Source organism: Nylanderia fulva, unplaced genomic scaffold (genome assembly GCF_048542155.1).
Source record: "Nylanderia fulva isolate GAGA-0341 unplaced genomic scaffold, ASM4854215v1 Scaffold6, whole genome shotgun sequence".
NCBI lineage: Eukaryota > Metazoa > Arthropoda > Insecta > Hymenoptera > Formicidae > Nylanderia > Nylanderia fulva.
The window spans coordinates 1,950,209-1,976,811 of NW_028190698.1; the positions used below are offsets into that span (position 1 = coordinate 1,950,209).

The 26,603-nt window shown below is 37.3% G+C and overlaps 4 protein-coding genes and 2 long non-coding RNA genes across 13 annotated transcripts in view; 3 read left to right on the forward strand and 3 right to left on the reverse strand.

Annotated features, from left to right (window-relative positions):
• LOC114940508 (uncharacterized) overlaps nt 1–14,668 on the forward strand; it is a 63,716-nt gene extending 49,048 nt beyond the window's left edge. For 2 of the 3 annotated variants that reach the window (XM_029315229.2, XM_029315220.2), the window contains exons 3-5: nt 3,517–4,498; nt 5,318–5,377; nt 10,220–14,668. In XM_029315229.2, the coding sequence (XP_029171062.2) occupies nt 3,517–4,498; nt 5,318–5,377; nt 10,220–10,413 (1,236 nt within the window). In that variant the 3' untranslated portion in view covers nt 10,414–14,668. The remainder of the gene's footprint in view (nt 1–3,516; nt 4,499–5,317; nt 5,378–10,219) is intronic. The other variant, XM_029315236.2, reaches the window with a different exon arrangement.
• Nucleotides 3,356–16,047, reverse strand: LOC114940539 (uncharacterized). Of its 5 annotated transcripts, XR_003821475.2 has the most exons (6): nt 15,467–15,947; nt 14,758–14,894; nt 14,501–14,660; nt 14,210–14,420; nt 10,160–10,583; nt 3,356–4,048 (listed from the first exon to the last, which is right to left on the reverse strand). It is a non-coding gene; the product is annotated as an uncharacterized LOC114940539 (long non-coding RNA). The 5 variants fall into 5 exon arrangements; XR_003821474.2 differs by lacking the exon at nt 3,356–4,048 and having other exon boundaries at nt 9,175–10,583; nt 15,670–16,047; XR_003821476.2 differs by lacking the exon at nt 3,356–4,048 and having other exon boundaries at nt 9,175–10,583; nt 14,501–14,614; nt 15,467–16,047.
• On the forward strand, nt 15,817–17,794 carry LOC114940534 (uncharacterized). Its single transcript, XR_003821471.2, has 3 exons — nt 15,817–15,990; nt 16,194–16,288; nt 16,964–17,794. It is a non-coding gene; the product is annotated as an uncharacterized LOC114940534 (long non-coding RNA).
• On the reverse strand, nt 16,504–20,470 carry LOC114942205 (tektin-2). The gene is made up of 8 exons (XM_029317525.2): nt 20,159–20,470; nt 19,916–20,056; nt 19,245–19,640; nt 18,816–19,076; nt 18,585–18,749; nt 18,287–18,509; nt 17,807–18,030; nt 16,504–17,682 (listed from the first exon to the last, which is right to left on the reverse strand). The coding sequence occupies exons 3-8, from the start codon at nt 19,451–19,453 to the stop codon at nt 17,484–17,486; spliced, it is 1,281 nt and encodes a 426-aa protein (XP_029173358.2). The 5' UTR covers nt 19,454–19,640; nt 19,916–20,056; nt 20,159–20,470; the 3' UTR covers nt 16,504–17,483.
• Nucleotides 20,192–25,233, forward strand: LOC114942213 (chromobox protein homolog 5). 2 transcript variants are annotated; one of them, XM_029317538.2, is made up of 5 exons: nt 20,192–20,270; nt 21,285–22,018; nt 23,279–23,507; nt 23,633–23,951; nt 24,072–25,233. In XM_029317538.2, the coding sequence occupies exons 2-5, from the start codon at nt 21,677–21,679 to the stop codon at nt 24,097–24,099; spliced, it is 918 nt and encodes a 305-aa protein (XP_029173371.1). In that variant the 5' UTR covers nt 20,192–20,270; nt 21,285–21,676; the 3' UTR covers nt 24,100–25,233. The 2 variants fall into 2 exon arrangements, with proteins under 2 accessions (XP_029173371.1, XP_029173378.1); XM_029317545.2 differs by having other exon boundaries at nt 20,225–20,270; nt 21,379–22,018.
• Nucleotides 25,221–26,397, reverse strand: RpL38 (ribosomal protein L38). The gene is made up of 5 exons (XM_029317556.1): nt 26,349–26,397; nt 26,145–26,180; nt 25,719–25,779; nt 25,466–25,588; nt 25,221–25,289 (listed from the first exon to the last, which is right to left on the reverse strand). The coding sequence occupies exons 2-5, from the start codon at nt 26,145–26,147 to the stop codon at nt 25,249–25,251; spliced, it is 228 nt and encodes a 75-aa protein (XP_029173389.1). The 5' UTR covers nt 26,148–26,180; nt 26,349–26,397; the 3' UTR covers nt 25,221–25,248.
• Between the last annotated feature and the right edge of the window lie 206 nt (nt 26,398–26,603).

The following is a 26,603-nucleotide window of genomic DNA, read 5'->3' on the forward strand; positions in this document are numbered from 1 at the left end:
ATTCGTTAGTCTTAACACGTGAAAAATGCCTCAAAGATACCGTCACTCAAACTATTTCTCTATGGTACTAAAATTGGGCTATTCAAAAAAATATGTGAAAATGTATCTGCAAATGTATCTGAAAAAAGGAATTCAGATACCATGTTTTGTATCTAAATACAGATATAGATACTTCAATTCGAATATAACGTCAGATACACAAAAATCTAAAAGAATTTTATAAGAGTTTCTCATCCGATCAATATTAATATTTTTACCGTAATAATACAGAATATTTAAAAGTACACATCTTATCACCCATCTTTGTAGGTCTTATACTTCTAAATAAAAAGTGTTTTGAGACCCGCTGAATCTCATTTACGCTGTATTTTATTTCCACGTGGCTTAGTTTGCGAAAAAGCCCTTATATATATTTTCAATCGTTTGTAGCTCGAAAACGATCGATGCCTGAAATCTCCAAGTCCTCAAGGATCTCCCATTAACGTGTGGTACAGTAAGTCTGAGACACTCTGTATATATGTGCGTATACACACGCGCCACGTGTACATACATAATGACGACGCAGTATCGACGCGGCACGGCGACCAACAACGGCGTGGGTGTCCGTTCTCTCGCTCTCCCGACAGATTCGAAAACGCATTATTAACACCGGCGACCCTGGGCTCTATGATTACGCGCATTAATAGCCGGATGGACGAACTTTGCTCGCGCTCCGCACTATCATTATCATCGCAACGCGAGAAAGAGACGAATGACAGTAAGAGGGAGAGATATTCGTACAGGAGAGAGAGATAGGGGCCGGTCCAAAGAAAATTACGAAACCTTATTCTCTCGCGTGTCTGTCTCTTCGAACAGACATTATTAATTTCGTCGCTTTTTTTCTCTCTTTGTAATATTCGAGATCCCTGAATATATATTTTTATTAGGTCAATCTTATATTGAACGAGCGTATCGATTACGATATCAGCCGATGGTTCGTTTATTAACGACGTGAGTCACGCGACATTTTGACATTCTGATCATATTGGCGAATTTACGAAGTACCTCTTTTTTTATTTGTACAACGATGAGATAACGTTCGCAGTTTTTCGCGTCTCTCTCTTCGAACGAATATTTTTTTTTCTTCGTAATATTTGATCCGGAATATATTTTATCAAGTCAGTCGTATTAAATGAGATCATATCGATTACCAGCCAACGATTCGTTTATATAATGTCATGAGTCATTTTGACAGTCTGATCTATGCATATTTCGAAATTAAATCGTGGCAAAATATTATTCTTCAGTAGTTTTTTTCCCGATCGCGAAAGTGAAGTTTCTGATCTAAATTGTTTGCCGAAATCTTTCTTCGCGATCGTTTCATAATGCTATGCCAATATATATTTATTTATATACATTACGGCATATTTTGAAGTTAATGCGTTTATGTATGTATAGGTACCTCACGCACATATATCGTACCTCGCTCGCAAACTCCTTTTCAAATTGCACATCAGGCGCGATCGAGTGTCGCGAGTGTACCAATCTTCCAACGATGAATAATTCATTGTGTAAATAATTCATAAATCTCACTCTGCGAGCACTCGACGAAGCGAGAGCGAAGGCAACAAAGCCGAAGATCGAAAAGCTCGAAAGCTGGGGCCACGCGATATTTTTCAAAACGAATCTCTATCCCTGTCAAAAATCTGTGTGTAGGATAATCTTCTCTCTTTCCCCCTTATCGATAAATTGAAAATATTCCGAGTATACTCTTTCAAACTATAACACGGAGAGAATTTTCTCTTAGAATTTACCCTAAAAATCATAATAATCGTGCATGATAAGAGTTTCCCTGATTAATATTTACCACAATAAAAATATTAATATATGCATAATAAAATTAATCGAACATATTTTATATTTTATTGGTAGATATTAATATTTTTATTCTGGTGTGAATATTAATCGGAGAAACTCTTATCAAATGTTTCCATATTGTCCCATGATTATACAATACTATCATGATTTTCAGGGTAAATTCTAAGCGAAAATTCTCTCTGTTTATAACTAAAAATTATATTATATGGTATTGGAAGAATTTCATAAGAGTTTCTCTGATTAATATTTACTACAGTACGATATAAAATATGTTCGATTAATTGTATACTAAACATAGTAAAATTTATTATGTGATATTGGAAGAGTTTTTCTGATTAATATTTAGCACAACAAAAAATATCAATGTTAACAGTGAATTTTATTCTGTAAACGTAGTAAAATGTTAAAACTTACTATTAACATTGATATATTTTGTTGTGCTAAATATTAATCAGAGAAACTCTTCCAACACCATATACTGTCTCACGATTACTCTGATTTTCAAGGTATAAATTCTAAGAGAAAATGCTCTGCGCAAAAAATCAATTTAATCCGACGTGAAAGGAACATGTGTATTTTTTCAAAATGAAACCTTCACGTTTGCGTCAACACCGTCATCGACGATGTTCGATCCAAGGGATTCTCGTAGACATCATCGTTTCCGAATGTTATGCGCGCTGCGCCGAGGTGGCACTCGTCTTGTCTTTCGACAAGAGAGCGCGAAGAAGAAGAATAAGAAAAGGATGAGATGTGGGAGGGTGCACCATCATCGGGCGCGAGGGCGGCGTTGCTCGTGTACAAATCATGCGGAGGATGACGCGGCATCGCCAGCGAGCATCCTCGCGTTCCTCCTCGCGCGTGCTGGACGTCGTAGGGCGAGACGACGTCGTGCATGTTAACGGCAAACCGCCCGGACCTTTGCCTTCGCGTATCACCATATCGCAAGTCACTCTCTTTCTCTCCATCTCGGCCCTTTTTCTCGACCCCTGCAACCTTAACGCTTTCTCTCCAACACTCGGGGAATTTTCATTTATTAGACACCAATTCGTTCATTATGCCTATTTGTGGGAAATTAGGAATTATTTATTCAAATTATTATTCGTCTTCATTGTCGTGTAAAATGATTTTTTTTGCGAGCGTCGAATTATTTATTACGCGCTAATAAGACTTGCAGCTCTTATCAAACTCAAAATTAAGTACTGTATGTTTAGAAACATTAATTACACTATAACAATATAAGTACAATTATTGATTATTTTTATGTATGTGTAGAGAGAAGAGAAAGGATAAGACATCTTTTTTATCATTATTAAATGGTAATCATAATTAGTATCATTACCATTTAAATCATAATTAAATGGTAATGGTACGAATTATGATATTGATAAAGAATAATTACAATAATAAAAAAATGATTCTTAATACAATATTTCATGTGCAAATACTGTTATTCCATCTAGGCATAACCAAATGAAATATAATGACACTTTCAATAATATTGTAGGATTCCAATAAATATATATTTGGTCCTCATCAAATATACGAAAAGTCAAATAATAAATACCAAAGTAAAACACAATACAATAGAAATAAAATACAAAGTTAAATATGAATAAAAAAAATCATACCCCAAAAATGATGTTTTTCTTCTGTTCCCAGCAGACGTCGGACCTGGACACCTTGCTGTGCAGGCAGGATCTCGATCGTCTGCAGAGGCTGGACGAGGATGACTCGGACGCGAGGGATTCGCGGGAGCCCGGGTCGTCGGTGCACATGGAGGACTTCTTCGAGGTCAGCGGTCCCACGGCTGTGTGCCGCGGCCAGCAGGCCAGCTTCGTCTCCGCCAGGGGTCAGCCGACGTCCGTCGGTCAGGACGACGACGTGTTCCTCAGGCCGCCGCTCTGGGAGGACATCACGTCGAGCATCCAGAAGCTGGACCCGGAGAACGCGGACATGCTGGGTTCGCAGTCCCACGTGAAACTGGAGGCGGACGACGTGACGTCACCGCCGGTCCTCTCCCCGGTGGAGATCAAGACGGAACCCTTGCCGCCTCCACCGACCCTGCACCTCCTCGAGGGACCGAATCCCGGAGGGCAAAATCCCTTTCCGAACCCAGCCAGTGTTCAGCACGTTGTCCATCATCGGACGACGACGACGACGACGTCGACGACGGCGCTCTTCAAGAACTTTCCTAACAACAATAACAACAACAGTAACAATAACAACAACAATAGCGGGAGTGTGAACAGTAATAGCGCGAATGGGAACGGCAATAACGCTAATGGCAGCGGCGCCAACAACAACAATAACAACAACAATGGCAACAACAACAACAGTAGCAACAACGGTAACGGCGACTCGTCGTCGACGACGAGTCATCATCAGCCGAGCGGCAACGCGACGTCGCCGCTTTACGGTTCGATGACGAGGCTGATGTATATTTCGCCGCTGACGCCACCGATCTCCGATCCCGGGTCGCCCATCGGTCCACCCAGGCGGACACCGCCACCCCCGTATCCCCAGCCTGGCCCGATCCTGAATCCGGCACACAGGATCCAGTCGCAGTCGATGTCGTCCAAGTTCAACAGGCGGAATAACCCGGAGCTGGAGAAGCGCCGAGTGCACCACTGCGATTTCCTAGGTGAGCGCACACGTGACAAGTGTTTTTCTTGATATTTCGATATTCAGAAAGGACTGTGCCCCCGGGTTCATAAGGGAAAATTAGACTCCCGGTGAACACAGCAAAGAGAATTGTACACAGAGAGAATTTGCTCTTGGAATTTACCCTGAAGATCATGGTAATCTAAGTCGATATAATATTGAAAGAATTTTTTATAAGAGTTTTTCCAATTAATATTTACCACAATAAAAATATCTATCACAATAAAATATAAAATATATTCGATTAATTTTATTTATGTACATATTAATATTTTTTATTGTGGTAAATATTAATTGATCAGAGAAACTCTTATCAGTTTCTTCCAATACCATATTGTTTCACGATTATCATGATTTTCAAGGTAAATTCTAAGAGAAAATTCTCTACGTGTAGGACATGAAAAGAAAATTCAAAAGAGCTATCCAAAGTTCGCTACTACAATCATGTACCACTGTCTTCCTCGAGGTCTCATCCGAATTCCCTGCGTAGGATTGCATCAAACACATTATGAAACAATTTATCTAGAATGTATTTGGTACAATTCATTAATCCGGCTAAGTGGCTGGATGCGATGCCTCTGAAGGGAGGAAAATGAAACTTCAATTAGACAATTAAAACTTCCTGTTTGATACTTCGTGAGTGTCCCCTATCGATCAACATACGACTCTTGCGCCTATTCAGTCGGGATCCAAACTGGGCACAGTCCTTTATTCTGGATAACTAGAAGGGATTTGAAATTCCACTCAAGATTGAGCTTTCATGATTTCAACCGACTCAATTAGTCTCTCCCTCTTGCAGGTTGTACAAAGGTCTACACGAAGAGCTCGCACCTGAAGGCTCATCAGCGGATACACACGGGTGAGTGAAAAACATACCGTATCACGTACATACACGTTTGTTGCTAACACGGGCGCTAAAATTACGGGGAGGGGCCTCCGTGTATTCTCCGGCTAATTAGGTATGTAGCTCATTTAAACCTAGCGAGAAAGAGAGAGAAAGAGAGAGGGACGAGACGAGAAGGTTTGAAAGCGCGAGGTCGAGCGTTCAGCGCTCGCGCGTGGGCAGGGCGCGGTCCCGAGCGTCTCTCTTTCTCTTTCCTCCTCTCTTGCTCCGTCTCCGTTCTCTTTCTCTCTCTCTCTCTCTCTCCCTCCGTTTCCATCTCCCAGCGGTGTCGCGCAAAGGCGCTTCTATCATATGTAAACGCGGTAAAGGTAAGGGAAGCATATACGAAGCTCTCTCGTGGTATGCCGACTCTCTGCTTCGCTGGTAGAGCGAAGCTAGTCGACCGACCCACATCCTATCCCGTGTCCAGGCTCCGCCAACACACGAACGTTGATCACCAACACCGCACCGGTGTTCGCTACCTGGGCGAACACGCATACTGGGTTCCCACACGCGTCCGCTGGAGCGAAAGAGAGAGAAAGAGACGGAGACAGCTGGAGAAAGACAGAGAGAGAGAAATGTGCTTCCCGCACACGTGCCTACGCGGCGGTCTCTCGCGGAATGCAAGCCGGAGGCATCTTAAGTGCGATGTACCACTTTCGAATTGATAGCTCGGCGGGTTTTTGCGGTAAACCCGTGTCATCGCCTCGAACGAGTCGATCGAACGAGACGAGCGGCACGTACGGTACGAACGGATCGAATGGAAACTTGAACATATACATGTCATTAAGCGCAGAAATTTAATCGAGAAATTATAAGGAGGTTTCGCCATCTAACATATTTGTCGCGCGTAAAAAAAATCTCGCTTTTTTTTTCAATTATTCCCATAATCTATTAAAAGAAATCATCCAATTAAAATTCTTAGACTTAAGTTGATTGTCATCCGCGATTGATTGATTTAATATTCCAATCGGAAGAATGCGGAGGGAAGTCTTTAATTGGAGAAGCAAATGAATTCGCAACTTTTCGCCGCGAGTTATCGATTCGCAGAAATGATGCTCAGGATATTTCAATTTGTCGCGCGATCTTGAATACGAGCGAGATACAGCAGGCGCGCAGAGAACGCGCTCGGTGAAGGAGAAGCCGAAGAGGGTTAGGGAGGGGGGAGGGGGCACGTGGCCCTCGGACGGGACTCGTGAATGAACCCTCTCGCCGCGTTGCTCTTGTGAATGCGCCGTGCCACGAGCGGCGTGTTGAGCCGTCGACTTCGTGTCATTAATTCATTTACGACTCGAATTATTATGTTATAAGAAATTAAGCACCCATAATTTAATACGATATACTTAATATAATAATTTATTGGAAATTAATATTTATATTGATAATATTATCATTTTTTCATTTTATCAAATCATTTTTGTGTATATGTGCAATATTGTATATATATTAATTTTTATATTATCATATTATATTAATTATACTGGATTTTAGTTATAAAAGTCTTTATATAACTAAGGTACGATAATTAATATAATAAATTAAATATATATTCAATATTTTCCAGGGGGTGCATGATTAAAATTTTGTTTTTTCTTTTTTCTTCTTTCTTTTTAAATTTAATTTTTATTTTGTTTTATTCATTTTTTATCATTATCATTTTTTATATTAAATATCCAATTAAATTCTAGTGTTTGTTCAAAAGTGAGCAAGTGCTTAATTTTTTTACCACTAATTTCAAGGGGGGCATGTAAAAAATTTGATGATACAGGGATATATAAAATCGAAGAAGAAGATAATAAAATAGACAAAAAGCGAAAAGAAGACATACGAAATCTATTTATCATAATTGATTGGAGACCCCTTTTTAATCCGTCTTAATAATTTTCAGCGCGATTGTTTCGATTATTGGAAGCTCGTCGACGTTAAAGCGATTAAGCGTTATCGTTAATCGTCTAGAGAGAGACGGGCTGCGCGAGAAAGCCCGAGGTGATCGAAGAAATCTGGAGCAGAGTATACGGCTAGAGGAAGCGTATTTGGAAAGCAACTTGTCTCCGGTGTGCGCGCCGGCCGTCGACTCTCGGGTGAAAGTGATCCAAAATTAACGGGGACGCCTGGAGGCCCCCGTCGTCGAGGTGTCGGATCGGGAGACATCGCGCGCGTCTGTCAGACGTGTAACGCAATATTATTATGATACAGCGAATCTCTCGGAGAACTCGAAAAGCGTGACTCGCGCAAAAACGTATATAAGGGTGTATTTAAACAAGTGCGAAAAATTTTACGAGATGATTCTTGGTCGAAAATTAAAAAGAGTTTCTGATATAAGCATATACTAAAATTGAAATAGAGGTTGTTAGTTTCATCCCCTTTATAACGATTTAGGAAGATTTAAAATTAATATCTGTTTTATTAATGGAAAATATTCACCAAGTTTAATTTTTTTAATTTGTCTGAAATTGAAGAAGAAAAAAACAATTTTTACCTCCCTCTTTAGAAAAGTGTAATTTCTCAAGAAGGGATATAAGAAACCCTCCTTTTCGACAAAGAATCATCACCTAAAATTTTTCATACTTGTTTAGATACATCCTGTATATACTAATGCGCTTTTAAATGAGAGAAACTATTATATAAGATGGAGAAAAAAAATCTTAGCGCATACACGCTAATTTGTAAGTGCGAACGTTGACGGTGAATTTCAACATTGTTGTCTCACACGTCTCGTTCCGTTAAATTTAAATGGACTGCATTCTTCACGTTATAGTAGAAAATATTTCATATAAATATATATTTTTCTACTATATTATTCTTTTTATCTTCTTCGATTTTTATATGTCATTATATAATTATTATATTATGTTGTTTACTTCATCATAATGCTGATCAAAGTATAATTTAAATGACAAAAAAGATAATTAATATTAGAAACTAATTCATTTCTTCTCCTGTTGGGAAGTTATTATAAAATATAAACATTTGTATTAAATATCTTTTTTGTGAAAAAAAGAAATATTGCGAATGTGTCGAAAGAAGTAAGAGGAATAAACACCGGCGACGTATAGATCGCGTGACGGGGATCGAAATTTCGCCGGAGTCGGAGAGTCAGTCGTTGATTCTCTCGCTCGTTGAAGATTCGCGGGAGAGGAATTCTCTCACGTGAACGCGCGATACCGTAAATGGCGGGCGTTCGCGTGTGGTGGTAGTACCGTTTCCTTGGGCTGTGCGTCGCGTGGCGCGGCCAGCGAGTTGAATGCAACTCTCGGCGTGCATCAGGGCGGCTGCTGCGCCGAGGACCGGTTAGGGTCGTCTCCTTATAGCGCGCGCGCGAAAGAGAGGGAACGGGAGGGTAGGCTAGGAGGAGATGCGTGGGTGTATCTCTCAGCTATCGAGTTCTTTCTTCTCCTTTCTCATGTATGTACGCCTCCCCGGTCCTCTTCTTCTCCTCTGATCCCCGTCGTCGATCCTCCTCGCCTCCTCGATCGCCTTTACTCCGCTCGCTTCTTACTTCGTGCGTCTGGTGTCGCGAGACCTTTCGTCGCGATCGAATTTGCGAATAGACTCGTTAAAGATATTAGATGAATTACCGATGAGAGACGTATGCGTAATTATGCATCTCAAGAATGAGGCCAATCTCGTCTACAAGAAAGCGGATCTTACGAGAGAATTAAAAACCCTCAAATACGTTATGTCAATATTTGACTACTTGCTAATTTAGTTGCTAAATTTCTCTCGACACGAAAGTTCGTATCCTGAATTTTGCAAATTATGTGAAACCTAAATCGTATACACACTTGCCTTTACTTTCATCATATACATACGGATCGCGAATTTTCTGAAACTCCATTTGTCGTCAATATTTTGATCAGTCGCGCGGAGATGAGCTCTTAATCCTCTCGCTCGTAAAGATAACGCAATCGTACAATAGGCAACGAGGCGAGTTCTCTCCCGATAATCAAAGCTAGGCGGAATGCGGAGCATGTTGGCTCGCATTAGTAGATCGGCTCGTTCGCTCGTTCGCTCGCGGACCGGCCGCCGCGATTGCGCTAGAATACAGGTGAGCGTGTTGCGGCATGCAGGTACAGTTAAAGGTCACACCGTGCTGCATCTCTCGCAGCTGAGAGGCGCGAGACGGGGATATATCTTATACCGCATCCCGCTGCAGCTCTATCTTCGCAAAGAGCAAACGCTTTGTTCTCTAATAGGTCGCGCCGGTCTCTCTCTCTCTCTCTCTCTCAAAACTCGCGGAATATTCGCTCACGCCCGCTCGATTCTCGATACAGTACATATAATATATTCTCTTTCACATTTAAAAAAGATCCGAATATTCCGAGTGCAACAAACGTGTACTTGCACATATTTTCTTTCTCTAACTTTTTTTGTTAATTTCTAAAAATTTTCCTATTATTTCTTCTTAACAACGCATCATTCCGTTTTCTCTTAAAAGAAATTTAGAAACTACTTGGTGAATTCATCAAGAAAACGAGAATTCTACGTTATGTCGCTTCTCGATTCCATAACACGGTCGGCCAGGAGCCTTAAATAAGTAGTCTCTAAATTTCCCTATTATTTCTTTTTCAAATCACATTATTCTGTTTTCCCTTAAAAGAAATTTAGAGACTGCTTGATGAATAAATTCATCGAGAAAACGAGAATTATACGTTATGTCGCTTCTATACTTGTAGCTTATAAGAATTAATTATACACAGTAATTCCGACTAATGTAACCGGTCGCTTCTTCTCGATAATAATAATACTGAAACGTACACATCTAACACTGCTGCTTGTTTTGCTTGTTCTCATCCACGTCCGTCTTGATTGTTTCAGGCGAGAAACCGTATCAGTGTCAATGGCCGGAATGTGAGTGGCGATTTGCCAGGAGCGACGAATTGACGCGGCATTACCGCAAGCACACCGGGGCTAAGCCCTTTAAATGCGCGGTCTGCGAGCGCTCCTTCGCCAGAAGCGATCATCTCGCGCTGCACATGAAGCGGCACCTCCCGAAGCAACACGCCAAGTGAAGCGAAGGAGCGAGAGGCGCCTGAAAGAGTGAAGGAGAGATCCTTTCTTCGCTTCCCGTTCGTTCTCTCTCGACTACCTGTATTGGATTCGCGAGCTGCGTGATTTTTCCAGCCGTTCGAAGATCTTTCGCAGGAGCTCCTCTTCCGATCCTTCGGTCGAGCGATTCACTCTGAAATGTATAGAAATTATGTAAAAACTCTATTTCTTCAAGTATTATTCTTATCTCTAAACGATTACGATATCTACGGCATATTGTTTACGTTGTTATCACACGCGGATCTGTCTTTCCATTCGCGCAATCCCCCAGTGATCGGTGATTATTTTCAAATCGATCCTTATACGATCCGTAAATCACGTTCGTTTATGTATGTGCAATCGAATTCCCGCTCTTGCGATTCCGGCTCCGGGTCTCGATCTCTCTCTTTCTTTCGTCCCGCGCGATTGGCAATATTACAAATAATACAATATCGACAACGAGGCATCGATCGGGTAACCGAGAGCTTCGTCTCTCGCTTCGGTTTTACGTTCATTACTCTTCGGTTAACCGATTATGACGAAACACATCCTCGGTGTGGGTGGCGATCGCGAGGAAATATTTCGTCATAGCGCTATATGCTCACTCACGGATACAATCCGAGAGAGAGAGAGAGAGAGACTTACGATCTGTGCATGTACATGTAACTGTAACGTCGACGAAGCCTGGAGTCGAGTCGTGCGCGAGAAAAGCAAAGTGCTTGAAGAAGTGCTCTCGGAAAGTAAAAGCAAAAACATTCGTCTCGAGAGACACATATTTTGCTTCTAACAATCTTTTTATTTCGAAACGTCATCAATGAATCGTGCAATTTTTTTTCATCAAATCGCTCTGACGCAACTCTGCAAATCCGTTCTCTCTTGCTCTCTCTCTCTCTCTCTCTTGTATATGAAAAAGTTCTTTTAATCTTACAATTAATCTACAAAGGGTGATTTAAAAGAAAAATTACAAGTTTTAAAGTTGAGAGTTGACCAACTCGCTTATAGGACTTTGCAATGGAGCTTTTTGTAATAAAACTTGGGACTTAAATCACCCTTTGTAGACTAGGATTTAAAGATAAAACTAAAAGCTCTTTCGAAGATAAAAAAGAGAGAGAGAAAGAGAGAGAAGAAATACATTTACATTTACAGATAATGTTTCAACTCGGAACGCTTGATCGGCAACTCTGCTATCTTTATCCGTATATTTTTGCGCGAGGTTGTTTTTCTTCGCTAATCGAAAGGGAATGTATTTGACTCTTCCTCTTGCACGACCCCTCGAGTCCTCCAGAAATGATTTGCCAGATTAAGAGGCATCGCTATCTGGAAAAAATTATCGCTATCTCGAAGTTGGCCGCGACTCATCGAGACTACACTTCGTTTGGCGTGCAAACGATTGGTTTTACTTCGCGATCGAAGAGCAGGCTTTCGAAGTCTCGAGGAAGCTTAATCCCCCGCATCGCATCCTGTGCATCGTCTTTTTTTATTTTTGATAGTCGTCTCGACTTTGTTAATGCGAGAAATTCACCACGATTATTATATATTTACCGAGCCTCCTCGATAGCGAGAAACAGATAGATAGATAGGTAGAAGGGCGAGTATCACGCTTCTTCGTTATCACGTCCGTATGTGAGAAACGACACGATATCGTGTGATGCCTTATGTACAAATTCGCGTAGAATCTTGAAGAGATAAGACGATCGATGTGCGTGTGTTATATATGCGTGTGTATGTGCGGGCGAATGTTGCATCCGTGTATGCTATATACATATAAATATAAATATATATATATATATATATATATATATATATGCGAGTCTGTGTATTTATATACGTTATATTCTACGCACACGCGGTAGTCCATGTACGTGCTTGTGTATACGTGTAAAAAAAATACGTGGAAAAAAGAAAAGAGAAGGAAAGGATGAGATACGCATCTGAGATAGCCGTGTGTAGCTAGTGTGTAATATTATCTGTATATTACCGCGGAGCGATGGGCCCGGGAATAATTCGTTCTCACGCGTGCTCTCCGATCGGCCACGATTCAGCCGATTCAACCATCGCTCGTCGTCATTCACGGCGCTTCGCGCGAAAGTGTCTATACGCCTTTCGCGCGAAAACGCGAAAGGGCTTGTAACGGACGAACTTGTATAGCGATAGCCAGGGATGTAGAATCCACGTATGAATTCTCCGAAGTCTCTCGATAATTCTCGAAAACACTGTGCTTGTCATCTTTCTCTTTTTATACATCTTTTTTAAGGCTATTTGATTAAAAACTCAAGAAAATTATTAAAAAATTTCTATCTTATAATGAAGAGAATCTTTTTAATATTTATAAGGAAATATTCTGATATATAAGAATTATTCTTATATAGTTTCTTACAGAATATTCTTAAGGAATATTCTTATAACGAATACTTCATTTTTAATTCTTATATATTTATACGTGGGCGTCCGCAGAGAGAGCCCCCCTTGGAATTGGTAAAAAAATTAAGTATTTGCTCTCCTTTTGAATTTGCATATAAAAAAATAATTGAAGAACATAAAAAAATTAATTATGTCCTTTCCTGAAAAAAATCCTACAGACACCTATGTACATATATTAAAAAAATATTTCCTTGTATCTATATTGAAAAGATGTCCTTTTATTATAAGATCTTGTACATATATATTTTCGATAAATATTATCGCGAATAATATGTAGGTATTCAAAATATATTTATCGACTCTCTTGTTTGTATATTCTCGTTTGGATTTCTCTATAAGGCACAACCCGATTTATTTATTTTTTTGCTTTCTTATCGCTATAGAGAAAAAACTTGGACTATTAATTTCAAGCCCCAAGAAAGTTACCATCCGTCCCTGGAAGACGTCGCGTTAGATAGAAGGAGATAGGGGAAAAGAGAGAGAAAGAGAGATAGAGAGAGAGAAAGGCGTCGGCGAAAAGCGATTTCGCGTATCTCGGACGTTCCGTTACGTTCCGATACGAACGTGTCTCACCTCGGAAGCGCGTGCGCGCGCGCGTGCAGGAGGCCAAAAATTTTGTCCATAGTCGGGCGCTTTGTACACAATCGCAATCGTTGTAATAATATAGCGAAAAGCCTCTGATATAGTGTGTATATATATATATATAAATATATATACACAACTGTGACAGGAAACGAGCTAACAAGGGTCAGTTGCGACAAACTTGCTTCTAAATCTTATTTGATTTCAAACATTTCGGTCCTCTTTGGATCTTTATCTTCAGATTGATAACGAATAACAACAACTCGTGTCTTGATCAACATCCCCGTCTTATATCTTCTTGCCCAGTCCTCGTTTGAAGAGATAAAAAACAAGAAGTGTAGACTTAATGGACTAAACACAGATGAGTCCACCAGGTGAGGCAAAAGGGGACATTTGTTCTCCCTTTGAATCAATAAAGAAAAAGCATTTGCTCTTTCGAATAAACCCTGGAATTTATTTGCATATTTAATATAAAAAATAAAAAGAAAATTTTTAAAAATTAAAGAAGAAAAAATGTTAATCATATGTCTCCCCTGAAAAAAATCCTGCGGACATCTATATGCTAAACAGTATTGAAAGGAAGGATTAAAAATTAAATAAAGATTTTTTTAAAAGCTTGTCGCACTTGGCTCTTGTTAAGCTCGTTTCCTACTTGAATTCGTCGTAATAATAAATGATCGATCGATCGAATCGAATCGTTATGTAGTTACGTAGTCGAGCGTTAGACGGAAAAAAGCGAAGTAACGTGTCTATTTATATCTGTCTATATCCGCCTACCTATCTCGTCACCGCATCCTTCCAAATCGATTCTTTCGAATCGTCGTCGCCGTCGTCGTCGTCGTCCTCGTCATATATCGTTTAATCCTTCACTCGTGTCCCAGTCGCACTTTCTTCATTTTTAAAAATTTTTATTTACCTCGTTTCCCTTCAATTTTTCGTTCTTCATCCTCCTCCCTTTCATCTTCTCTCTTCGTCGATGCTTCTCCACCTATTGTCGGGATCGACTTTTTACGATTACTCTCTCTTATCTTATATATATACATAAATATATATAAATGCGAAATATACCTCATTTTTGCAAATATGCAGTAAAATAGAGTCGACGAGCGCCGCTTTAAAGCGCATATCAAATTTGTACGCACCTCCTTCACTCTCGACTTCTTGCGGTCTATAATGTTTACGCTGTAATTGTGTGTTGTGTAATTTAAATATACAATGATATATCTCTCTGTAAAACGATACGTATCATTGTTTTCGCTCGTAGATCGATAAAACGAGATCGTTCCACTATACATATATACATTAATCATTGTCTTCGTACTTACTTTTCAGGCAAACCCCTTTAACACTTTAACCTCTCCCAGCATCCCGCCAATATATTCCTCGCTTTATATTTCGCAAACAGCATTCTTTGTATATGGTGATTTGCACGAGTCGTTAAAGATGTGATAACACTAAAGTTCTTTAAATAGATAGATAAATGCAGGTTTGTGAAGAAAAGCAAAAAAATTATATTATAGGTACGCAAAATGTGTATACTATATTCGAAAAATTTAATTCACTTCAAGGATACTGTGACGCCCCCTTTTGCTATTCATCGTGCTTGATGAATTTATTTTCCTTCAGAGGGCAGCACCTCGCAAGTTATTTTACCGTGACATTTTTACAAGGATTCCAAGTTATCGATTGCCGATAACTTTACTCGTTCGATAAGACTGAATTTTCACTTGACACTTTGACGCTGAATTTCAACGTCGTGATAAAAAATAGATATATCAATTTCAAAGTTAAATGAAAGTCCAGCCTAATAGAGTGCGTATTTTAATGCATATTTAAATTACGCGTGCATTTAAATTTCGATAATGGAGAATTGGAAACAGAAACTCGCGGAAGGAGATGTGTGTACAAAGTTTGTGACATCAATATTGATCATTTATTTCGCGAAGATGCATTTTATATTTTATATGCACATATAAACAGATGATGTATTCTTTAAAAAGAAATGTAATATAGCAATAGAATTGTCATACGTACAGTTAAAATATAATATGGGATGTCTTGTCAATCGAGGCTAGGGGAGAAACACACACTACACCGTCTCACTCGCTTACGAGTCGTAATATCGCTGTGATTAAAGTATTCTACGCGTTGCACTTTATAATTGCATTCCGCATGTGTCAATGTGTTTAATGTTACGACACAATACTGCTTTAATTAAAGAATATTTCGTACAATACCTAATTATCGTGGCGAGAAAGAGCGAGCGCGTCTCGACGCGTGCGACTTTGAAACAACTTTGACCTCCAGGCGGCGCTGGAATGCGGCACGTCACGGGTCACGTGTCACTTGTCACGTGACGGACGCGGAGTGGGAGAACAGCTGTGCGCGATGCGCACTGCGCGTCAGTCTACGTCAATCTCCCCTCCACCGTCTCCTACTGCGCAGCACGACGAAGCAAGAGAGAAGCATCTCTCTCTCTCTCTCTCTCTCTTTGAAGATGTTTTCAAAAAATCGTTTTCTTATCAAGAATATGTATGTCACAGTGTGCTATCTACATGGTGAGTGAAAATATTTTAATAATAACATATACATATTTATATAAATTAAAGAAAAAATCGTGCGCGACTGAGTAATGATTTTATCGATAGTCGGAAAAAAGATTTGTCATTTTAGTTTGCGAAATGGACGTGGTATCGTGTTCAATGTTGCTTGAATAGTTCTTTGAAATTGATAAATATAAATGTTCTTTATAAATTTTCAGAGGGTTGACATGGTTTTGTGATGAAGCTATGGAAGATACGAAGATATAATTTCCAAGCAGATAAAATAGGATCGAAATATCTGATGTGAAATTCTGTAAGACAAAAAAGATTAGATTAATTTAAGATTCATGAAACACTTGTTGGATGCTCATGTGTTTTTAGTTTACAAGCATTATTATTCTGTAAGAAAGCGAGATTATTAAAAGAAGACTTTAATTACGGATGACTGTTAAAAGTTTCAACTGTTCTTAGAAAGCGCGGAAAGTACGAAGGTTCGAGAAAGGTGTTTGAAAGTCACTCAACAAAATATTCACTTGAAGACAAAGACTGTTATTTATTACGAAAGACTCCCGTATACAAAATCAACTATCTTTTTCGGTATACTGCTCGAAGGAGAGTCCCGGGCCTTTCCGCTCGCTAGCTTAAATACCCTTTTGACTCTCCCGCGCGCGCCGCTTTAGTTTGCGCCCTATACGCTTATCGCCGAGGGCAGCAGTTATCGGGGACAGCTGTCGTATCGGCGCGTGCGCAATCAGCCGATCGGTGGCGATTGCTTTCAATTCATTATTTCCTTTTTTCTCATACTTCAAAATTAAAGTCGTATATTATCACATTACAAGCAATTATTATTATTTATGATGTCATAGTGACATCATTTCTTTCTAAATGCATGCAGAGACAAAGGAAATAAAATAAGCTTATGAACAATAAAAGCATATATGAGCATCTAAAGTGAATTTATCCTTATATCAAATGTTAAATGTTTCAGAGATTTTTCTACAAGGCTCCAGCGAGACAAGATAAGGAATCTTACAATTTTGTTTAATATGATGGAAATGTTACATGAAAAGGTATTTTTCTCTCTGTTTTTATAAAAAGTGTAAATCTTGTGCATATAAAACTTGTGTATAAACTCGTATGTATAAAGCTCGTAACAAAAATTAATGAGAAATGTATTCATATTGCAAACTGTACATTACATTTGCATTTACTGATCACCAAAGAAATGTAACATACAGGTTATTATCAAGTATCTTATTTTTAAATCAAAAGTTGTTTTTATCATAGATGATTTAAAATTGTTTCAATTCAAATTTATTGCCTCTTTGTTTCAATATAACTTTAATCAAATACATTTATTTTCTTATGCTATAAATATCTGTTTATAAAGATAAAAAATTGACAAAGTTAGAAAATTTAAAAATACTAGATGCAATAGAGCTCTCTATAAAATTATAGTATTTTAAAACAGAAAATGAAAGTGAAATAAAGCCAGATAAAACAATAAGTTAAGATTCCAGTGGAATTTCTTTCTTTAGGTGTGTTAATACAATATTACGGTTTGTCTCGTTAGACAAATCTGATTTGTCTCCCTTTAATGTTGATCTCGTGTCTAAGCACATAACATCAGTGTTTAGAGAATGCTGTTTATCATCCAGATTCTTCTGGATACGTCTAAGCAAAGCTTCCAAACTATTATAGCTTGCTCTGAAAAATAAATATAATGTAAAGTTTAACAAACTGAATGCTAAATGATAAACGATTATCATTAATAGTTAAGACAGATAATTGAATAATTAAAAACGTTTAAATAAATAAATCAGATACATACTTTGCATGCTCAATAATCTGAATCAAATCTTCCTTAGTCTGTTTTAATTGTAAAACTTCGCCCTTCAAGCCTAATTCAACTTCATCCTTACAAAGCTCCGACCCAGGTCGATAAGCACGATTTTCTAATCGCGTTTCGACACATTTTACCACACCTGTTTTATTCATTAACGCTTCTTCCAACTGGATTATCTCTTTGCCCAACACTTCCATTTCTTTTTGCACCTATTTTAAAAAATATAGATGAGAGAAAATACTTTTCAGTATTCGATATTTGTTCTATTATGTAATTATTATTAACTGCTCTTTAATTTCTATTTACATTAAAAATTAAAATTGAAACTTGTTTTCTATTTGTGGATATTAAAAATTAATAATCTCATTAGTGTAATATTACAAAATTAACTGAGAAATTATTGTGCTGTCTAATTATATTTATTAAAATCAATCAAAATCAAGGCAAAAAGATAAGATACACCACCTTAAGCTTCTGCCATTCCATTTCATTCCTGGCTTTTTGTGTTTGATAGATCCTCTTTCTCAAAGTGTAATCTGTCGCATCTTGTTGAGCTTTGATATCATTTCGCGCACATTCCTTCATCACGCGCATAGCTTCGCGAAAAGTGTAATTATCAGTCAGTTCATTTTCAACTAACATTTTTAAACGCTGACATCGATCCAACCATATCTCGTACGTAATAGAACTGTGAAATAAGAAAGAATAGATTACTAATTAACTGTTAATATTAAAATCATATAATGAGGAAACAATGATTTACTTTGTTTTTTCGGTAATTGGCTTGTAGCTGAGGTTTGCACAAATGCCATCCAACTCGAGATTTCCCTTATCTATTCTAATAGTTTCACTTTTATCTTCTATATCTAAGCTCAGCTTAAATTTCACGTCTTCCAAGTGATTTAACTTTTCCCACGCAGCTTGTGATCTGTGAATCACAAATAAGAAAAAAATTCTTTTCTAATTTTTTGCATCATCACAACTCGATGATCACCTGTTGGTGAATGTTTCTTTAACATTCGCGATCGCGCAGAGCTCCTTTTTCAGCTCGATATCAGCTTCGTCGTACGTGAGCTCGGTTCCTCTACGACAGTCCCTTATCGAGATGCACTCGCTGACAATTCGCAGTGGATGGTCTATGTTTTCAATTTCCTTCTCCGTATCGGCTTTCTCGTCTCTTAACAAGCGCATCTCGTCTAATAACTTTTGCAGCAAGTCCTCCAACGCGTCCTTCCACCTCGACACTTCTGTCACCCTGTGAAAAAGTAAAATGTTACAGAAAATTATACGTATCTTCCTATACTTAACATCGATTGAAATTGATCGTGCTTTAAATTAAATTTATCTCAGAATTGGAATTAATTGTACATGCAGAGGATAAGGAATTGTCAAACCAAAGTGACGTTAAGTTTTGTCTTTGCACCTGTCCGCCAGGCGAGTATTATTTGTATGAGTGTCCCATTTCGTTGTCACGTTTCCCTCGGCGCGAACACCTTTGCCCGAATTGCGTAGCTGACAGGCCTCAGCTCGTCTAATGTCAGCGCTTCGTCGCAGCTCCCATTGCTTGGAGTACCAATCCGGCAGACCGATATGGGGCAGAGGCTTCTCGTAAATACTCACGAATTTGGCCATGTCGATACGTTTGAAACGAAGATGCAGCTATTCAAAAGCAGAAGAAGAGATCCGTGTTCAGCAATCGCTGATGAAAAGAGCGTTTCGATCGCAGTCGCAGACGTTGTCAGGACAACGAGGCGAGAGAAATTAGTGTGCATATGATTATTTCCTGCTACATGGCGAACTGGATCTTGGAAGTGTCGGCCTACAATTTGATATTACAATCTTGAAATTTTTATATTTTTAATCATTAATTGTATTATTATATTTATTAATATTAACTGTATTATATTTATTATATAATTGTAACATATATTGACAAATTTTTAAAATATTAATTTAATTTTTTTGTCAATATATATCCCAGGTAGCAAGCATATGTCATTTTGACGCTTAATGACGTCAGTTTACTACTTATTGGGATATATTATTTTTTTAACTTTATATATATTTTGTTTTTTCAAATTCTTGAAATCGGACCTTTGTAACGAGTCATCCTTCAATTGAATCAAATTGTTATGAAATGAGCATTTTAGATGCTCTTTTGAATCCATGAATCGATTTAAAAGTTCCATCATTCTTTGAATTCTCCACAGATTTGGCTGATTCGCTTCGCATCATCTACAAGAGGAAGAAGAAAAGAAGACATAGTAAAGTTCATTCTAGATCACCGCGTAACTACGTAAAAATTTGCCCGACAAATTTTGAATGGACGTCGATCACCTAATATATATATCGATGTCGAATTCAAACTACTCCATTGTGTTTCCGGTTTATAATCAATATGGCCGTTTCGTGCGGAGGCTAGTAACGTTAGAGGACGTCGTCTTTAGAGGTACAGTAGAAATTTAGTCTAGCAAAATTTATCGATCGCATCTATGACTTGAATTTCCATTCCGCGTCCGCGATTAAAATTGTCAGCGGCTTTCGTTTTTATTCCATCGATTTATCGAAATGACCGGCGGTTCGATTCTTTCATACGGGGAAATACGTCGCAAAATAAATGCACTTATTTACACTCGCATATAGGCGTTTTTTTTACACTTCTGCACTTCTCTGCGTTTAAAATTAGAGTATATACATTCGGGTTATGGAAAAAGAGAGAAGAAATAAAGTGCAGAGATAGAAGGAGAGGATAATATATATCTTTATATGTAATTGAAATGACGCGAGATTTATTTAAAAGGATGAGAGAAAGTATGTCAATCAATGGGCGAAAATGAACAATAGCTGCTGACAATTATATTTGGACTGTGCGAGAGAAAAATGATTGCTGTCAAAATAGAGTTGAGAAATGTCAAAATTAAAATATAACAATATAAGTTGCATCGCGATCGGCACTTTATCGATTATTATTGCATATATTTGATATTATTCAATGATCGATTAGTAGATTAATAATTAATAACATCTCAAGAAGTTTATTATTAATACTTATTGTTAGCAAAATATCGCATATAAATTTGAATATAGATTTCCAGACATTTTTTGCTTTTATATCATCAATAATTTCTCAAAATTTATATATATATATATATATATATATATATATATATATATTCAAAAATAATAAATTAACTATTAATTGAAAAGTGTTAAATAATTATAATTATACCGGGCATGAATAATATATTAATTTTCATAGAGAGTATATATCGATCTATCAGTTTAAACCGACTATAAATATATACTCGATCCACGATGATGATTAAAAGATCGCCATAGCTAGAATTTAGTAAACATATACTATATATCAAATCCGACGCATGCGTGCTAAGGAGAGGCGAATTTCGCGGAAGGATTCGTTCCTCCATCTTTGATAACGCTATATATTCCCGGTATTTTCCAGCAACACTCAACTCGAGTTTCCGTTGTAAAGTGCACGCGTACTCTCTCTCTCCCTCCAAATACGAACTTAACTATCTCGATATTTATTAAAGCAGACGGCGAAGAGAAAACCCAGAAAGAGAGAGAGAGAGAGAGAGAGACTCTAACGGCGTGAGGAGGAGAAAAAGCACCGGCAGAGGGCGAGAAAGGAGACGAAGGAAGAGAGAAAGAGAGAGAGAGAGAAGAAGAAGGAGAGAAAGACACTGCGAAGCGCGCCTTCTCGGAGTCACCGGGTGTTTCCGCGTTTCGACGATTACCAGAAGAAGAAGTGAAGGAAGAAGGAGAACAAGAAGTTCCGCTGGGAGGCTCTTCTTCGCGGAAGGCTCGCTGGCAACGATATCCCGGTGAGGTATTATGCGTCGGCTCAGCATGAAGAACAAGCGTAGGAAATCCGAGACCAGCCCGAGCGACAGCGAGTCCGAGGAAAATGGCGGCGCGCGCGCGTCCACCGACAACGGCGAGACGCAGACCGGTAGGAACAACAACTCCGCCACGCGTAAAGGCGCCTCCAAGAGGCGCTCGCTGCGCGGCGCGGCGGTGCAGAAGTCGCCGGCGAACGCGGACGACAGCGTCGAGACCGACGAGTCCGTGGCGGAGCCGGAGCGGGAGAATGGAGAGAGGGCCGGTAAACGCCGACGAAGAGAGGATCAGAAAGCGTCCACCTCGCTCGACAAGTCCGAGGAGGACGAATACGAGGTGCGCTGACTTATATGTCTGTCTCTTTCCTTCTTTTCAGACTCTGACGTCATCCGGCGACACTAGTTGGCCGCGAGTAAATATGACCGAGTTTGCTCGTAAACAATGTTCAATCATTTTATTTCTTCGAACTTGTGTACATGTATTTTGTGTTTGTTGTGTAAACGATTTGGTTGGGTAATGTATGTGCGAATTTTTGTTTACTTTGGCAAATTATTTAGCTATTGGGAGCCAGTTCGTGATGACGTCTGCAATCGGTTGTAAGATGCAAGATGTTGATTTCTTTTAAGTATTCCTAACACAGGAGATATTGTTTTCAATGTATAACTTCAGATTGTGCGCTTTTAAATTTGCAATTATAACTTTTTGACCAAAGTGACATAATAACTTTTGATTCTATCATCGTGGTTCCCAATAGCAAACTTATAGTGTCTTTTCATACGCAGCAGCAAATCAGTCACGCAATCAAAATTTATTGGAGCATATTTCTTCGTTCTCTTATTATTTCAAGATTAAAATTACGATTTTTGCTTTTATATTCTTATAATAATCTATTTTATTCTTAAAATTTATTATTTAACTAATGTAATAATAATAATTAGAATCAACTAGTTGCATGTTCTTCTGCTTTGCTGTTCGTTCAGTTGAATTTCATCAATAGCAACAAACTGCTGCGGCAGCAAGCTGCATATGAAATGGTACCTTTATAATTGTTTATTATTGTTTTGTAACAGAGCCTAATTCTCTCTATTGGATTTTTATTAACAAATTATTAAGATTATAAGATCACACTGTATGTGTGATATCACGTTAATGTATTAATCAGTCGAATCATTCTTATGAATCTTGAATGGAAAATTATATCATAATGTACGTTTAATTACTCTATAATTAGAAAACAAAATTATGAATGAAAGTAAAACATGTATGATTGTGCAGAAGAATACATGAATAAAAGTCATATGCAACTTTTATTCACATATTCTTACTTATATAAAATATAAGTAGAGACTAAAGAAAGTATTAAAAATTGAAAATTTGATTGTATTTAAAAAACAACTATTTGATATGAAAAGTTGCAGACTTTTAAATATTTAGTTTCCTGTAAAGTTTTCTGTCATGATATTCAAAGTAATTGTGACTTTAATTAACAATATAAATAATTAATAGTCAAACATTTTACAAATAACTTTAAACACAATATGCTTTTTTATGTTTATTAAACAAATTTTTTAAATATGAAATATTTTTTACTTTCAGGTAGAAAAACTCATCAATATTCGTACCAATAAAGGCAATCGACAGTTTTTGGTGCGATGGAAGGGTTACGGAGAATCCGCTGATACTTGGGAAAACGAAAAGGATCTGAACTGTTCTCAATTAATAGAAAAGTTTCTAAAGGAACATGAGACAAAAGTATCGAAAACTGGATCACCAAAAACAGACAAATCAAAAAAGTCTAAAGGATCTTCTAAAAAAACTGAAAATGGTATATCACTTTTACAATAATAATAATAGTAATAATAATAATAATAATAATAATAATAATAATAATTATCGTTTCAATTTAAAATAGTTATTATTGAAAATAATTTTATTTAAATCAATTTCTAGACGAACAAAACAATAAAGATGACCGAGAAGGTTTGAAGGAATTTGAAGTGGAGCGAATAATCGAGGTACGTTTCAAGAAGAGTGGCACAAAAGAGTTTTTAATCAGATGGAAAGGATTCAGTCCGGCCGATGACACTTGGGAGCCAGAAAAGAACCTGAATTGTCCGGAACTCATCGATAAGTTTATGCAGAAGGTGGAAAAAGCAAAAACATCCGATGTTCGCGAACTCAGAGCGAATAGGGTACATACCAAACGGTACACATTATCGACATGTGACCACGGGAGGAGATTGTCCAAACGTAATAAAAATAAGCAAAGGTACTTTTAGTCTGCTCATTATATGTAACTATTTTAAATTGTCATCATAGTTACAATCACAATTATATTTTTTTTAATTGTATTTTATTAGAAATAAGGACCCATACTCTTTTTTTGCAGAGCAACTTATCACGAGTGCGATGAATAAAGAATGTCGTCCCGTGGTCCCAATATCTGTCTTTTGTTCTAAGAATTTACTTTATACTTATAGTTCGTAGTTTTACAAGAAAGAAAGAAAGAGAGAGATAATTAAGAGCGTTTTGACAGAAAGGAACCAAAAGAATATATCAAATCACGAATAATTTGCTAAATTTAGTTATTAGAGACTGTCACAGTATGTGATGTATACACATCCTCTCTACGAGGAGATGAAGAGATGTATGACAGAATTGTAAAGGATAATCTACAATAGCAGTCGTAGAGTCGTAGATACGGTCGCTTAATTTTAAAGTCCTTTAAACAAAAACGCATAGGTTAAATTTGCTTTGTCCGACTGGCTAGTCGTAAAATTGCAGGAATTGGTATTGAACCAACTTGCACGACTGCCTCGCGACTAAAAATAATCTTTCGAGTGATCATTAACAACTCTACGACCATATCTTACGACCTTACGATTGCTGTTGTAGACGACCCTTAAGACAAGTGTTGTGTGTGATTAGTATATGCGACAATTTTTTTTTTTTTTCAGGAATGCTTATTATTATGTATTTTACATAGTCAACTAAGAATCAAAATCTTTTATTTTAATATTCCACATTATTTGCAAAAAGCAGACATTTTCTTCTCATTTTATATACAAAAGATACAATTTATTATGTTTAAATGATTGTATGCGTGGTCGTCTGTCACAATGATTACAATTATGAGAGAAACTTTTGTCAAAATATTCGTTCAATAAGTGTGTATTAAAATAAGCGTATTATAAAAGAAGTTTAAAAAAGCACTATTGTATTGTGAATAATTTTAATTACAAAACGCGATAAAAGTCGATAATCTAATGAGTTTATTATATATATATATATATATATATATATATATATATATATATATATATATATATATATTATATGCGAATAGACATGTATATTTGCAGATCTGATATATAAAAACTAATTTTGTCCATTGTTCTGTTTTCCTCTTACATGTATTTTAAAATTTGAATATGCAATTGTAACGTTTCTCCCCAAGATAAATTTGTCAAATATTTTTGAAATTATATTAGGGAAAGAGAGGGGAGATTAATAACTATAAACAAATTAAAGAAAATACTAGTGTTTAAAAAGATAGTTTATTCATTTTATACACGCTCGCTCCTCTTCACTTCCTTTACTTGTAGACCTAAAAACATTTTATTAATATGATGACTGTCAGCAACTAAACTTCAATTTTTATTTACAAAAATTTATGTTTTATAACAAATATTAAGCACATGATGAAGGAAACATTAGAAAATACTATTATATCTTGAACACAATTTATACTTATAATTAGCAGTCTTATCGAAGTTATTATACCTGGTGGTAAAGATTGCTTCAGTTTTTCTGCCTTCTCCTTATCGGTGATGACAAGAGTGTATAAAAATCGGGAGCAGCGAACTTTGAATTTGACATTGTCAGCATTCTTCTTAATTTTCACAGCTGAAGAAAAGAAACAACGGATCAATTATATCATAGAAAATAAGAAAAAAGATATATGTATATTCTCTCTCTTTCTCTCTTATTAAGATATACGATTAATGAAGATACAGATTCGTAAAGATATACTTACATTTTGCATCTTTCCTCCTGGCCTTCAGAAGAAAGTCCTTAATCTCTTTGATTTCTCTCGGCTAGAGATAAAAAGAAAGATTATTTACATTTTTTTAGTCAGCTATTTGAATAATTGTAAAACTCATATTAGACTATGCATTAAAGATTAACATTAAAAATTAAAATTTGACCAATCAGGATAAAGAAATGTTAATTTATATTTTCTTCTGAACACTCATATTCCAATTTTCAATGAGTAATATAATACAAGGTCCACGATAAAAAAAAAAACCTCGTTTTGAGGTTGTCTTGTCGCAAAGAAATATAAATACTTCAATCAGCACAATCATGCAAAATACAAATGTTTCTGTTCAAGAAACGTGTTCAAGAAAGAGAATCCGTACAGAACGTAGCCTGATAAAATTACAAATGTTTATTTACTCACCATTATTGGTTGATGTAATTTGCTCGACAGACAGGTCTGAAACACAAGTTCGATGCGAAATTTGTAGAAAAATGCAAACGAAGCGACTTAGACTTACAAAGAGCGAGCAAAACAACGTTTCGACGAAACAATGAACGCTCGAACGAAACAGGTGCGGGATACTTGAATTAATATAAAAATTATGAGAACATGTTACACACTCACCCTGAAGACACGTTTGCCGGAAAGAAAAAGAGACGACGCGAACAATGGCGATCAGTCGATTTCCGGCAGGTGAGTCAAATCATCGACTAAAAATTCGAACTGGAGAGATAATAGAGGTAGAAATAATATTCGGAGAAGTAATTATTATAAATAGAAATATCGAAGCAATTTAAAATTGTATTCAAATTATTTCTGTCAAAATTCTAGTATATATATATATATTTGACAGTTGATCGCGGCTGCTCGGTCGGTAAG